The sequence below is a fragment of the Haliotis asinina genome, chromosome 8 (genome assembly GCF_037392515.1).
Source record: "Haliotis asinina isolate JCU_RB_2024 chromosome 8, JCU_Hal_asi_v2, whole genome shotgun sequence".
Lineage (NCBI taxonomy): Eukaryota > Metazoa > Mollusca > Gastropoda > Lepetellida > Haliotidae > Haliotis > Haliotis asinina.
The window spans coordinates 63,363,928-63,379,137 of NC_090287.1; the positions used below are offsets into that span (position 1 = coordinate 63,363,928).

Here is a 15,210-nt window from a genome sequence, read left to right on the forward strand (position 1 = left end):
CGGGACGTCGCAGCATGTAACGTGACCCATCACAGTTCTCCACCTTTGTCAATATGTTGACATGTAAGGACAGGTACTCGCAAAGGTCTTCTGGAACGAATTCCAGCCTCACATAAGCGGTTCCTCACAGTTTGATCAGAAATTGAGTCTTGGCACTACCGATGTTGTGGAGGATGCTGTGGTGAACCTGTTCCGTAAATGTCGAAGCCGAATAAACCTGTCTTGGTCACGAGGGGTCGACTTGACCTGGGGCTGCTGACCCTTGCTGCTGGTAGCGATGACGAAGTCTTGCTATGGTACTCTGTGACACATTCAGTTGCCTTGCAATCGCAGACTGACACTCCCCAGCCTCCAAATGACCAATCGCATTGTTGCGCTGAGCCTCAGTAAGTCTAGGCATGACTTTCACACCAAATTGTCAGTCAACTGTCGCAAGAGCATTGAAACCCCCCGACTTTTGTTGGAAATGATGCATGGAATGTGTGTGCAAAAGGCAACGCATGAATTTCTTCCCGTTCACAATTTATTGCATTTATTGAGCAAAACAGATTTTGGTGCGTTTTGGCGAGTTGTCCACAATGACAATGGATTCAAACTCCGAAATGTTTGCAGACAGCGTTCACCATAGATATACTGATTACACAGACACCATTGATTCAAATTCGAAAAGTTACATGGAAACATACTACCTATGCGTTTCTGTTTTGAGTAGTTTATTTTGCTAAGCATACTGATTAATAATGATGGATTCATAATACATATTTTAAGTTAATAAACTTTAATATTATCAGCAGGAACATGGCTAGACCTGACACTGGGAGTCCTGTGCCCAAGAGTTAGGATTACACCTTGATAGTCATGTCGCTTAGCATGATGAGTTGACAGGGTTAGACGTTGATATTTAATCATTTAGCTGGAATTAATGGAATTTGACTGGACCTGGTTGCCTGGTAGTGAGTGTCTCGATCTTGTGTGCCGTCCATGACTCTGCCAGGGACAGGAGGAGTTTGATCCAGGATAACACCATCAGATGTTGCGCTGCTGCACAGTCCTGCCATGTTACAAGCTGTCACTGTCACGTAATACCTGACACCATCAGTGAAAATCATGTGATGGAAGACAACATCTGAAAAAATACATTACAAGTCTATTATCAGTATTGCATTCAGTATTAAACTGTGTTTTTGGTTTACGAAATTGATGGAAATGACAGCTGAATTTGGGAAAACAATAACAAACCATTCACAGTGTTTGAAATGGAAAGAAAGCAAAACACTCAGTCACGTTGCATTGAAACACGGGATTTACAATCTTGAAGTACACAAACGCACAGGGCTTCAGCTGAGGTTGGTTTTATTTTCACGGCCGCTCAAGAAAATCTCATAGTGCGCCCTCCTGGGGGAATTCAAATATGGAATTAACGAAACAAATAGCAAATAGAGCTTAAGGTGACCATGGCACGTCACAACTGATTGATGCTTCGGCTGTACGCCAATTACTGATAACTGCAAACCAGCGAATATCAGTTAACACCACTTGTTTTAACTGCTTCAATAAATGTTCCATACAAAACCTAAACGCCATTATACGGTTTATTAATGTGAACTGTTTGTCTTACTGAAGTATCTGTTTTACGTTTTGGTCAGGATAAGGTAAGTGACACAGTAGGTTTGGAACTGGTTGTATTTTTGTGCAAAGGATGGAAACCAAATCTGCTCGTGACCTATCAGTTTGTACATCTTGTTACGGTTAATAATTTGCCGTGACAAAAGGTTACGAAATCCCAACAGAACCAGCAAAATATAACAAAGACAAGTCTAAAATAAACTACTAAAAAAAACCAGAAATGCATAGGTAGTATTTTTCCATATAACTTTTCGAATTTGAATCATTGGTGTCTGTGTAATCAGTATATCTATGGTGAACTCTGTCTGCAAACATTTCGGAGTTTGAATCCATTGTCATTGAGGACAACTAGTAGTATATACAATGGGGGTTCTGGACCACTTTCAAGAAATGTCTCTACAAAGCCTTATTTACTAAATAAGGCTTTGGTTGGGACCTTAGATCTTGCTACTATTACCCCTACTACAAAAAGGTTGGGTGTCTATGAAACAGTTTACCGTGTATTGGTTGGAGGTAACACTGTGCTGTACGGTACGATCAATAATTCTTCTCTTACAAACCCCCTACCCGGCCCATCCCTCAAGTAGTACAAGTTAGGTTCGTCGGATTTCATATCCACTTTATCTATGTTGTAAGTTTTGACTGACCATATAGGATCGGTGGCTCGCTTACGGCTATCGCCCTCGTGTTCCCTACTACTTAACGTCTGTGCCTATGTCATGTTTATATCGATGAAACAGTTTAACGTGAACCGCCTACGATCTCTTTGGTGTTCATAATAAAGGCTTGCTGGGCTTTTTGTATCCCCTGTTCTATGTACTTTTTTTTCTCGTCCTCGCTGATAGCAGACTTACGAGACTTGGATCGAATATCGTTTCATTCCGTTATATTTTTTGAGTTCAGAGAGGATTGAACGAAACTCCTCTTCTGAGATCTTACTATCAGAGAGTGCCGTGGAAATTCGCTCACTCACTGTGTTCAGCTTTGCTTCGGCCAGAACCCTGATCTCGTCATGTTTCAATGCCTTACGATTAAGTCTGCGTGATACTAACTTAAGCGCCAACCCTGCCAACCCTGCCACCCCAGCTGTTATTTCAATACCTAGCACTATAGGTGCGGCCACGATGGTAGCTAACAACCCAACGCCTGCCGCCCCTAGTCCCATGCTGGTTGCCATAAGGGTAGTGTCAGCCCCGTCCACGATATTGAAAGCTCTATTATATTTTTTACATAGTGCTTTCCGCGTGTCACGGTCTTGTTCTAGTTGACGTTTCACATCACATAACTGCCTCAAGCGGAACCCGTCTACGGTTTCCAGCGTCTTCGCTACTTCCTCTACGACTGGGTACAGACCCATCTATAATATATATTTTGAAAAATATTTTAATTGGGTTTCAGTTAATATTTCACGAATGAATTTGAAGCCTACAAGGGATAGATCATAATTAATGATAATAGGTGTGAAGCCAATAGACTTTTCTGTTGTAATAAAAACCCCAGGGAGGCTTATTAAGCGGTTTATAGGACCCCCCGGGTTATTCCGTTGTATAACAATACGGCAATATTGACCTACGTGTTCGTTATACCAGTGTATGGTCAACCCGGGTAAAATTTGGCGTCCTTTCGAGGAGTTTTCCTGGTTAAAATACGTAAAGACGACTTCTATGATGATTGTGTAGAGGTAGTTTATTTGATCAAGATGCTCCTTGGGTAAAAAAAACTTACTGCTAAATGTTAATTTACTTTCTGTGTCAGAACTTAACCCACTTTTTTCTCCAATACGAGAATCTATCGAGACTGTTGCTTTATTCTCCGTAATGAAATCCCCGGGCCAGATACCGTTATTCCTAATCTTAGAGATGTACCCCCACTTTTCTTCTTTTAATGTGATATAAGGTGAGGCGATTGTTAAGTTGAGCAGCCATTTAGGCTCTTTTAAATCTGATAACGACACCCGTCTGTACACGTTGTCTTTGAAGTGCAGGATGTATAATTCATCTTCCTCACCAGGCTGATCGAATCCCTCCGTGTCTCCTAGGTCGTTAAGCGTAGTGTTGGGACGATGACTGGTCATTATTATACTATTACGATATAATTTCCAACTGGTTTTTTGATAATAATTCAGGGGTTAACTTCATACCCATGAAGTGTATGTTGTCAGGCAGGAAGATCTTGGTTAGTGATATCTTGTTTTCCACGATCACGTTGACCCCCTCCATACTGGTGTCGGCTCCAACACCCACCCGCACGTAAACATTGCAAACTTGATACTGGTGTCGTTTCACCCACCCGAGTTTGATCCCCTTCACGATGTCGACATCATTCACCGATGGTTCCCCTAGGTAGACTTTGATGATCAGTGTTGAGTTTGCCGGTAGACTCTCTAGTATCTTGACCACGCCTTCGAATTCAGACACCAACTGCAATGTCACGTTTTGTATGGCGGGTTTACTCGATAGCATGTGGGCTGCCATAGTGTTGACTGGGCTGACGACTACGCTACGTCTCTGAGTTGGGACATAAGCCACGAGCAGGGTTCCATTGTTCACGACTTTGTTTAGGTGGTTGTCTTTGTTATCCGTAAACACATAAGGGGAGACGAGCCTAATATTGAGAAACCAGTCGTCGTTATCGGGTAACAACACCCACTTGTCATCTTCGGTGAAGACGAGCATATATGGTTTGTTTTGGACGACGGTAGTGCTCTCAACATCGTCTAAGTCGAACAGTTTACCCCCGAACGATGGGTATATTATCCAATTATTATCACCGGTGTTGACAAGGGCGTACTTAGTGTTGACTGTTGCTCTTGTGGTATCTACTATATCACTTAGGGTTCCACCGGAGGGGATTTCAACGCGTTTGTAAATGTTGTTTTTCAGTTGCAAGGCGTACGATTTACCATCTACTCCGGGAGCGTCGAAACCGCGCGTGTCTCCAAGGTCGGAGAGCCGGATATTGATGCATTTTTTCACTCCGGGCCCTTGTGCGCTGGTCATTTTACATGAAGCGTTAAGCTGAGGTATCCTATATTTACAGGATTATGATTTATATCTAACACCGATATTGTCAGCTCAGGTATGTTGCCCTGGGTTAATCTCTTATACTGCCGTGGTGAAAACGACTCGGTTCTACCGTCGTTGTATTTCTCAGTTTTCACCGGCACTGCTCTCAGTATAGTGGAAGGGTGACCTCCTTGAATGTTGTACGTTGTGCTCACCTGACCGAGATGAATGTACAGCTCTCGGTACGGTACTAGGTCGGGTAACTTCGTGCCTGTGACGGTTGTTGTTGGTTTTATCTCGTCAGGAGACATACCGAGTATCCTCGCTAATGGTCGGCCGAGCCTCAATGAGGTTCTTCCGTTGTTGATTAACACCACTGTGCCGTTTGAGTCGTTCATCTTGAGTTCGGCTCCCAGGGGTTTGAAGACCTCGTCGTTGAGAGAGCACACGCTGTAGTAGCCGTCAGTTATCTGGCTGCGAGTTCCACTGACGAACAGCTTATTGTTGCTGATATTAATGTTAGTCCATTGCGGTAGGTAGGTGATATCGCAGAGTGCGACTTCGAGTTGACCTGACGTGTTATCGATCGCGTGCGTCAGCTGAACGGCCTCACCGCTCGTTATCCCTGGAAGTGTTATGTACATATTATAATATATAATTTATATAATATAATATGGATTTAGCACACTTGAAAATCGTGGTGAATGCAGATGGTACGGGGTTTAAAACAACCTTTATTAATATCTTTGAAAAATATGTCGTGTCCGTTAATAACGCGCAGGCGGTGGTAAACTGGAATCAAAACCCAATGCAGTTTTGGCAGAACCAACTCAACTTTGCTGTGTGGTGTGCGACGACAGGGTCGGGTGTGACACCAGACTACGGTATAGACGAACTGAGTAAGGCGGTTATTTTGTTTCATATTTATTATCAAACGAGACGAATATTGAAGGAAATAAGTGCTCCTCTTCCCCAAGATAAAGCGTGGAGTATGACGAATAACCCCTATGATAGACGCGCTTATGAACGTATTTGTGGGGAGTTTGAGATTCCAACGAATAAAGACTTTCGCCTTCCTGGTGTGAACCATGGTCTCGGTATAGTTCTCGTGTACTTCTACAGGTCCGGAACATATTATGCCGGTTCTAAAGATGGTTCATACAACCCAAACCGTCATACATTTACAGGCCCCACAACGAATGAAAACATCCATGTCAGCTGTATAAAGCAAAACAATCCTGATGCAGCCACAGCCTGGACTAAAATGATCTCAAAAACATCGAAAGGATTCACTCGTGCTGGTACAATACGCTTGAACGACTCGATTCGAACGTACGTGTGGGCGCTGTTGGGTGCGCAGTCGATGACGCGTTCCAACATCCTCGGTAAGGGAACTGCTTACGACGCTCAGACACAATTCGTTTCCAACGTTGAGGATGCTATCAATTCTCCAGTTGATCTCCCGAGGGCCATCGACCGTTACCAAAACGTGTTAGAATACGCCAGATCGAAAGTCAATTACGTGTTCGGCGTGGAATTGTACATGGCTCCGAGTGATATGCAACTGAGAATAAAAAAAGTGGTGGGTTATAACAACAAAATAGTCATAGCCACGGCGGACCAAAAGTTGGGTATCAACCCCGATATTAACACCCCCTATATCCCACACATCCCACCACGTGAAAAGGGTATAGTGGCGCCACCCCCGGAGTCTAAAGTTCATGTACCCCCCACACACCCCCATATACATGTGGGGGTACCCCCCTATCAGCAGCATATTGATAATAAAACAGCCCTAGTGGTTGGTGGGGTAACTTTGGGACTTATTTGGTTAAAGATTTCTTAGCCGCTACGTACACCAGACCCGCCACGGCGACGATGGCTGCCCACAGGTTTTGACTGAGCCACATGGCAGTTTTAGACAGAGCGCCCAACAACCACGAGACGATGCTACCCAGGATGCCGGGAAGGGCTTCGGCGGCTTTACCAGCCAGTTTAGCTAGGCCTTCCCCGAGTTTTTTTATCCAGTCTTTAACACCCCCACCGCCACTTGGAGTTCCCCCGCCGCCGGCAGGCCCCACAGGGGTTCCTCCCACCAGTGACACCACCAGGGTTGATATGATGAAACCCAATGCAGTCAGAATACTGGCGATGGTGATCCCTTGCTCCCGGAATAATATCCGAATCCTGTCTGCTAACGTGGTGTCTCGGTGGAGGACTTGATTGATGGTTTCCCGCACACGGCTGACCTGGGATCTAAGCTTTTCTTTGTAGCCGGACACTGTCTCCAACCAGGTCTGCCTTTCATCTTCCAAATTACGTATTCGTTCCTCGATGATGGCTTTCATAGACTCGTCCTCAGTTTCACCGATTTTTTTCTTTTCATAGGCGATGTGGTCGTCTATCTCACTCATTTTGGCCGTGCTTTTCCAGAGCTGACCACGAATGGTTTGCATCAACAGGTCCAACCCCCTCAGTTCCCGAACGGTAAATTCGAGCCCCGGGAAGGGCTCGTTCTCGTAGTCGGCCAACACCTTTTTAATATCATAAGTCATGTTTTGATCTGATGTGGCGTCCCTGATGCCTTCCAGACCTTGAACTAACTTCGGAGGATACTGCTTAGGTCGCGCGCCACCGTAATCTGTGAAGCCTAGTTCATCGCGGATAAAGTCATTCCCATGTTTACCGGCCAATGTTGATAAAGCAAGCGGTTCTCTAGTGCGTTTGTTCATGAGATCGATCTCCGGGTGAGACTTCAAACGCAGCGTGCCATTGCTGAGGGTAAAATCGGAATAGTTCCTTCCCAACGGCTTGAGTTTGGATTTATTTTCAACTGCGTTGTAATAATCGTCGACGGCGCCTTTAAGGAGCTCATCACTTTGCGAGAATGAGGTCTCCTGGTCATCATTGAATGCCTGGGCACTATCGTCCCACATATCATCCATAGGTATGTCTTCATCCATTAGTATTAAAAATATATTTCTTTTATATAACAATGTACGGCAGAAAATTAGATCCTTTCAGAAGATTGAGAGAGCCATTAGGGGCCAGAGCCGTGCGCCAGTCGGTGACCATCACCAACAATCCCAGCAAGATAGACCAGAATCAAACTCTGCTGGTTAGATTTCCAAACCTTGGTGAGAATGACCTCATTGTACCAGGCACTGTTCGACTGGCGTTCAATATCACGTTGACCTCCGACAACGACAAACGCGAGCTAGTGCGTAACGTGGGTCGAGCCATCATCAAGAAAACGACCGTCAAGATCAGCGGTAACGAGGTGCTGAGCATCGACGACAGCGACGTGTTTCACTGTTACAAGGATCTCTGGAAAAGCGAGAGAGAACGAGTCAATGATGTGTACCAGGGCATCAGCAAATCAACCCGGGCGCGCATAGGGTATGTCTTCACGCAAGACCAGCAAGACAAGCTATCGGACGGTGAAAAGGCCATCGCTCGAGCATACGGGAATCGATTCTGCGTGCCGCTCGACTTCGAGTTGCTCACGGGACACGCGCCGTTTTACCAGGCCGCGCTGGGTGATAGGCTCGAATACGAGCTCACGTTTAACGACTATAGCAAAGTAGTGCGTACGCCGAACGGTGATGAGGCCAGTTATGCTATAGACAACATCTCTCTGGAGTTCGACATGGTCACTAGCCCGGAGCTGGCCAGGCAGGTTCGAAACCAGTACTCTGGGAAGATGGCTATCCTGTACGATCGCGTACTGAGGCATAGATCAGTCGTGCGAGATAAGAGCGACACTGTGTGGAATATCAACCTGAACATGCCGGCGCGATCAATGAAAGGTATCCTGGTCGTCCCCGTGGAGGATTACGATCCATTCCGGAGGGACAGCGAGAAGTTTTTCAACCCCGAGATTGAAAAGGTGGAAGTGACCATCGAGGGCGTGCCCAACCAGCTGTTCAGTCATGGTATGAGACCACACCAGCAGTGGGATGAGATAAAAAAGCTACCAGTGGGGGATTACATAACAAAGGACCTGGACCTCGGCTCCGTGCAGATCGGTGAATACCTGACCACCAAGTACGCCCTATGGTTGGACATGCGATCCACGGATGATGATAAACTGCACGGTAGCGGGCGCCGTATAGATAACGGCAGCGAAGGGATAACCATCCAGATTACTAAGAAGGCTCAAACCGCTGGTAAGTTGAAATTATATCTGTACGTTATTATGGACGCGCAACTTAATATAGACAATGGTAGATTCGTGCAAGCCATCTACTAGTGGGGGAGACCCCTACACACCCCAGGGGTACCCACAACTACCCACTGACCCACACTGCGCCATAGTGTGCGGGCAGACTGGCTGTGGGAAGACCGTTTTCGTGTTGGATATGTTGGAGGGTTACTACAAGGATGTGTTCGATAACATCGTTATCATGTGCCCTACTCTGAGCATGAATAAAACGTACGCGCGACCTTGGGTGATGACGGACCCGGACGTACACAAAATCGACCCTGGAACACGCCTGCAGGACTGGTTGAAAGCTCTTCACGAGAAATTTAAAGGGGAACCGACGCTGTTCATACTGGACGACTGCAGCGCTAATCGCGAGATAACAAAAAAGAGAGACATGCTATCGTACCTGGGCTTCTCCGGCCGGCATGCAAATCACAGCGTCTGGGTGCTAACGCAGAAGTTCAACTCGGTGTTGAAAGACCTCAGGGAGCAGACGCGATGGGTGGCCTTATTTCACTGCAAGGACAGGGATTCGTTCGAGGAGTGTTTGAGAGAGAACGATGTGATGAGTAAATTAGAACGGGAACGGGTGAAGAAACAGCTCGCTGAAACTAAACACGCTAAGCTCGTTCTAAAAACCGACCAACCAGTAGCATATATAGTATGCTAAAGCTAAGCAAAGCTAAGCAAAGCTAAGCAAAGCTAAGCAAAGCTAAGTATATAGCTATGATATTTGAAGTATTTGTCGTGTGCAACTTAACCTTCATTTCTCTGTGTTTTGTCTGTATCGGGTATTATATAGTTAAAACTAAATCTTACTTGTTATATTATAAGATGGAGTGTGAGGAATTGCTCGAACAATTGTCTGTGGAGGGTTCCCCCACTGGGGGTGTGGGGGATTCCCCCAAGCGAGAGAAACTGGTGGCGTTGGCTGTTGGCGGCAAAGCCAAACATTACTTTGGAGACTACACTCCAGATAAAATTCACAAAATGTCAGCCGAAGAAATCGATAAGCTGTACGCTAGATACGAGTCCCGGCTCGGAGCAGAAATGACAAAGACAATAGGATCGGCTATGACCCAGATATACACCGGTATTGTGTCATACTTCTTTCCCATTCCACCAGAGCGCCGACTTTACCTGTGGGAAGACCTCGAGAAAGACCCTTTTATCGAACACGCCGTGAGCTCTATCAGCTGCGGGCTGTACCACAAATATGGTATGTTGTTGGCTCCAGTGACGGCGGCGATTATCACGGCAAAACATTGTCAATTTGAGAGAAAGAATAATAATAATAGTATAGATGGATGCTGCACAGGAACCAGTGGAGGTACCCCCAACAGTGGAGGAGACCCCTTCACAGGAACCAGTGACCCCAGTGGGGGTACCCCCAACAGTAACCAGACAGAAGAATCCTAAGAGAGTAGCTGCCGGTTAAAAACGGTGGTGTAACCAACATAAAGTGACCAACCCAACCCGACTGTTGTTGGCTGTAGGCGTAACTGCTGCCGTGGTTATAACATGGTTATACGTGGGGGTACCCTCCCACAGTGAGCCACCACCCAACAGTGAGCCCCCCACCCCCACTATTGACCCGCATATCATGTTATAATTTTAATATTTTATATCATATACATAATGTCTGAGGGGAAAACGTTCGTCAACAACGCATACCACGCCACAGTGGTAGCCAGTCTAGCCGTAGGGTACGCTCGGTTGACTAAAATGGTGCTTAAACAACCAACTATCAAGCTAGATTTCAACCTGCAGGATATGGGTATGCTCATAATGAACCTTGGTATGGCGATGGCCACAAAAGACCTAGTAAAACAAGGAATAATACCTGATAATATAATGAAATAAATATAGGGATGGCCACGATAGCTATGATGGTCGGTGGGGCGTTAGTGAATGCCCTGGCATTTTCCGGGAGTAATTTCCTCTTCTCGAAACTACGAGATGATCACGCGGCTGAAATACAGGAAGAAAGGAAGTGACACGATCTCGCTACTGAGAAATTACAAAGAGCACAGGCCGAGTACGCTAAAAAACGTCTCCAGAGGATCGATTTTATTAACGAACAACTCCAGCGTGAAAACCATGCCGTTCAAACATTCAACGATGTTGATGAAGCAATGAAAGAATACTACCTACTAACTGGTAAACAATTGGAACCGCTCAATAAACCCACACTCGCTCAGTACTACACACCATCCAAGGGACAAATGAATCGTGAACTGGGCTTCATAGTGTTGGGTATAGCAGCTACTGCGTTGGTTGCGAAGCAATTAAATTAAAATACCTATATAAGTAAACATGAGACCCGCTCCATACCGATGCGAATACATACTTATGGGGAAGACCGAGGCCTGTGGTAGGAAATGCAGGAATCAGGGGTTCTGTTGTTTCCATATGGGAAGTCCTAACTACACGTGTTCTGTGTGTGGTATCGGGGTTAAAGGACACTACTGTCTATGTAAAGCTCACGGAGCGAACGTAGTCAGACATCAACTCATCTACGAGAATAAAAAAGGCTACATAAAAGAACGTAGGCGACTGCTCAAGATAGACTCCAGTGTGTGAAAGGGTTACCTCCCCTTACTGTGAACCAATTAGACATTGGTTCTCTTAGGTGTAAACACTATGTATACTGTACGCGAGCTGAAGAGGGTCGCAAAACAGAGAGGTGTGATCGGGTATTCTCGAATGCGGAAGTCAGCATTGTTGAGATTACTAGGTTTAGAAGCCCCTCCTACGGTAACACAATTAAAAGCTCAAGCAAAACAGCTTGGATACACGGGTTATTCAAACCTGGGGAGAGCCGGGTTAACCGCATTGTTATCACATGCCCCCGTAGCAAAACCTCCCACTGTAAAACAACTGAAAGCCGAGGCACACGATTTGGGTTTAGGCGGGTATTCCCGCATGAGGAAACCACAACTTTTAGAATTATTACGACAGAATAGAGCTATTGACCTACAGTTTGTGCGCACTGAGCGCGCTGTAGGCAACTATTTGAGAGGTTGGCGCATGCACGTTGATAGAAACATAGACATTACAGATATCAAGCCTCTGATAGCTGATAAGGTCAACCAGGAACTAAATAACCTAAGAAGTATCAAGTTTCAGATCACAGTGAAAATGTCGCTCGATAAGCAGGTTGGGGGCCCCACAGGGGCCACTGAGTATGTTCAGCCTTACTTCCGAGGTAAACAAGAGGTCGCCACACATACAGAGACCATTGACGCATCAATCGATACCAGTTTTCAGCAGATACGAGAATACCTAGAACGCTACACACACTTGGGGTCCGGGTGGGCTGTAGATAAAATCGATAATGTCTATCTAGACATAGCTAACTACGTGCCGTTCAGAGGCGGGTCATACCTAGCCTTGCCCCCCTACTATAGGAACAAACATGCCATAGTAAACGTTAAGAATAGAGGAAACGATTGCCTGAGGTTAGCTATCAGGTCAGCCTTATTTCCAGCTGGCACTCATTCAGATAGGCTTTCTAGCTATCCCCAAGACGATGGGCTCAACTGGGATGGTATAGATGAACCCATCCCCATATCCCAGATCACTAAAGTAGAAAAACAGAATAATCTGACTATAAATGTCTTTGGGCACGACGGTAACACAACAATAGTACACAGGGTCAGCCCGGTGAAGGATCGCCAAGTTATCAATATATTCATGATCCAGCGAGGTGACAAGTATCACTACACATGGATAAAACACTTTAGCAGGCTGTTGTATGACCAATCGGCACACAGAGAAAAGACCCACTTCTGTGAACGATGCCTACACGGTTTCAGTCGAGCTGATTTATTAGAATCCCACCGGGATGATTGTCAAGGTGTGGGGCAGACGGCCATACGAGTCGACATGCCTAAGGAAGGTGATAATATCCTAAAATTCAATAACCACAAGAACCAAATGTCTGTGCCTTATATCATATTCGCCGACTTCGAGGCCTTAGTTGTGGGGGAATCCCCCACACCCCCCAGTGGTGCCGCCGGCGAGGCTCCCAGTGGTAGCTTCACCCACAAGACACAAGAGCATAAAGCCTGTTCGTTTGGATACATTGTCGTCCGTTGTGACGGGGAAACGAAAGCTCCGGTAGTGTATAGGGGGCCTGACGCGGCTGAAAGGTTTCTAAAGTGTTTGCAGGAGGAAGAAAAAATTATTAGGAATGCATTGTATAAAATCGCTCCCATGCGTCTGACCCGAGTCGACAGGCTAGCCCACGCTAGTAGCACTAACTGTCACGTGTGTGAATCACCACTTAACGGTGATTCGGTGAGAGATCACTGTCACATAACTGGTAAGTATAGAGGCGCCGCTCACAACGCGTGCAACCTCAAGCTTAAAATCAACCCTAAGACAATAAACATCCCCGTTGTCTTTCACAACTTGAGAGGGTATGACTCACACTGGATCATGCAGGCCATCGCGAAAATCGATGGTAATATAACGTGCATCCCCAACAACATGGAGAGATACATCTCCTTCAGCTTAAACGGACTTAGGTTCATTGACTCGTTTCAGTTCCTCCTGTCGTCACTCGACAGTCTGGTCAAGGCCAACAATACCTTCCCTATCACCGATCGATACACAGACGCCGAGACTAGACCCCTGCTTATGAGGAAGGGTGTGTACCCCTATGAGTACATGGATAGTTGGGCCAAGTTCACCGAGACCAGACTACCCCCTATTGACTGCTTTTATAGCAAGCTGAATGAGGCGTCCGTCTCACGAGATGATTACTCGCACGCGACTAACATATGGAATAAACTGGGTTGTAAGAACCTGGGTGATTATCACGACCTGTACTTGAGGACAGATGTACTGCTGTTAGCCGACGTGTTTGAGACGTTTAGGCGGACGTGTTTAAAGCAGTATAAACTCGACCCCGCATGGTATTACACCAGCCCAGGTCTGTCGTGGGACGCCTTGCTTAAAAAGACCGGAGTTAATTTGGAATTGCTCACAGATTACGACATGCACCTATTCATTGAGAAAGGTTTGCGAGGTGGGATTTCCATGGCATCCAAACGATACGCGAAAGCAAATAATCAATACGTGAAAGGTTACGATCCTAACAAACCAACCAATCACATTCTCTACCTCGACGCAAACAACCTGTACGGCTGGGCCATGAGTCAGTATCTACCTACAGGGGGATTCGAATGGGTACCCCACGTTGATGTTATGGGGGTTGCACCAGATTCGAACAAAGGTTATATCCTCGAGGTTGACAGAGTATACCAAGGAATTACACACATCGCACAACAGCTACCCCCTGGCCCCCGAACGTATGAGGGTTAACCCAGACTGGATGTCTGAGTACCAACATAACTTGTCAGGTGGGCGTGTGACAGACGTTGAAAAACTCGTGCCTAACTTAATGAATAAGACCAAGTACATCGTTCACTATCGCAACCTACAGCTGTACCTGTCGTTGGGTATGAGGCTGACCAAAATACACAGGGTGCTCATGTTCGACCAGAGCCCATGGATGGAGCCCTACATCAGAATGAACACAGACCTACGAAAAAAAGCCACCAGTGATTTTGAGAAAAATCTCTACAAGCTCATGAACAACTCGGTGTTTGGTAAGACTATGGAGAACCTGAGGAAACGCGTGACCGTGAAGCTGGTTCGGTCGAGTGAGGAAGACAAGCTCAGGAGATTGATAGCCAGTCCGGCATTCAACCGTAGTAAGATATTCACAGACAACCTGGTTGCCCTACACATGAAGAAAAGCCACATAAAATTCAACCGGCCTGTTTACGTGGGGATGAGCATCCTCGATTAATCCAAACACCTGATGTACGACTTTTACTACAACGAGCTCAAGAAACAGTACGGTGACAGGTGTGAAGTGCTGTACACTGACACGGATTCCCTGCTGATGGAGATTCGAACCGAGGACGTGTACGAGGACATGAAAAAACACCTCGATTTATACGACACCAGCGATTACCCTAAGACCCATGCCATACACAGTACTGTAAATAAAAAGGTCCTAGGTAAGATGAAGGACGAGTGTGCTGGCACGCCCATAGCCGAGTACATAGGGTTGAGACCGAAGATGTACTCCATACTGAAAGCCGACAATAGTGAGATCCGGAAGGCTAAGGGGGTTAAGAAGTATGTGGTGAAACAACACATCAAACACGCCAGATTCAAGGAAGCCCTGTTCAAGACCCGTACCTTTAGGCATAAAATGAACACACTTAGAAGTGATGGACATAAGATATACGGACTGACTATAAACAAGACGTCCCTGTCGCCTATGGACACGAAACGTTGGATAGCTATTGATGGGATAAACACATACGCGTATGGACATGAAAAAATTTGAGG

The 15,210-nt window shown here is 46.0% G+C and overlaps 1 protein-coding gene across 1 annotated transcript in view; it reads right to left on the reverse strand.

The window, feature by feature from the left end:
* LOC137293888 (uncharacterized) overlaps positions 1-15,210 on the reverse strand; it is a 57,368-nt gene that overhangs the window by 9,602 nt on the left and 32,556 nt on the right. Inside the window, exon 40 of the mRNA XM_067824672.1 lies at positions 940-1,126. Within this exon, the coding sequence (XP_067680773.1) occupies positions 940-1,126 (187 nt within the window). The remainder of the gene's footprint in view (positions 1-939; positions 1,127-15,210) is intronic.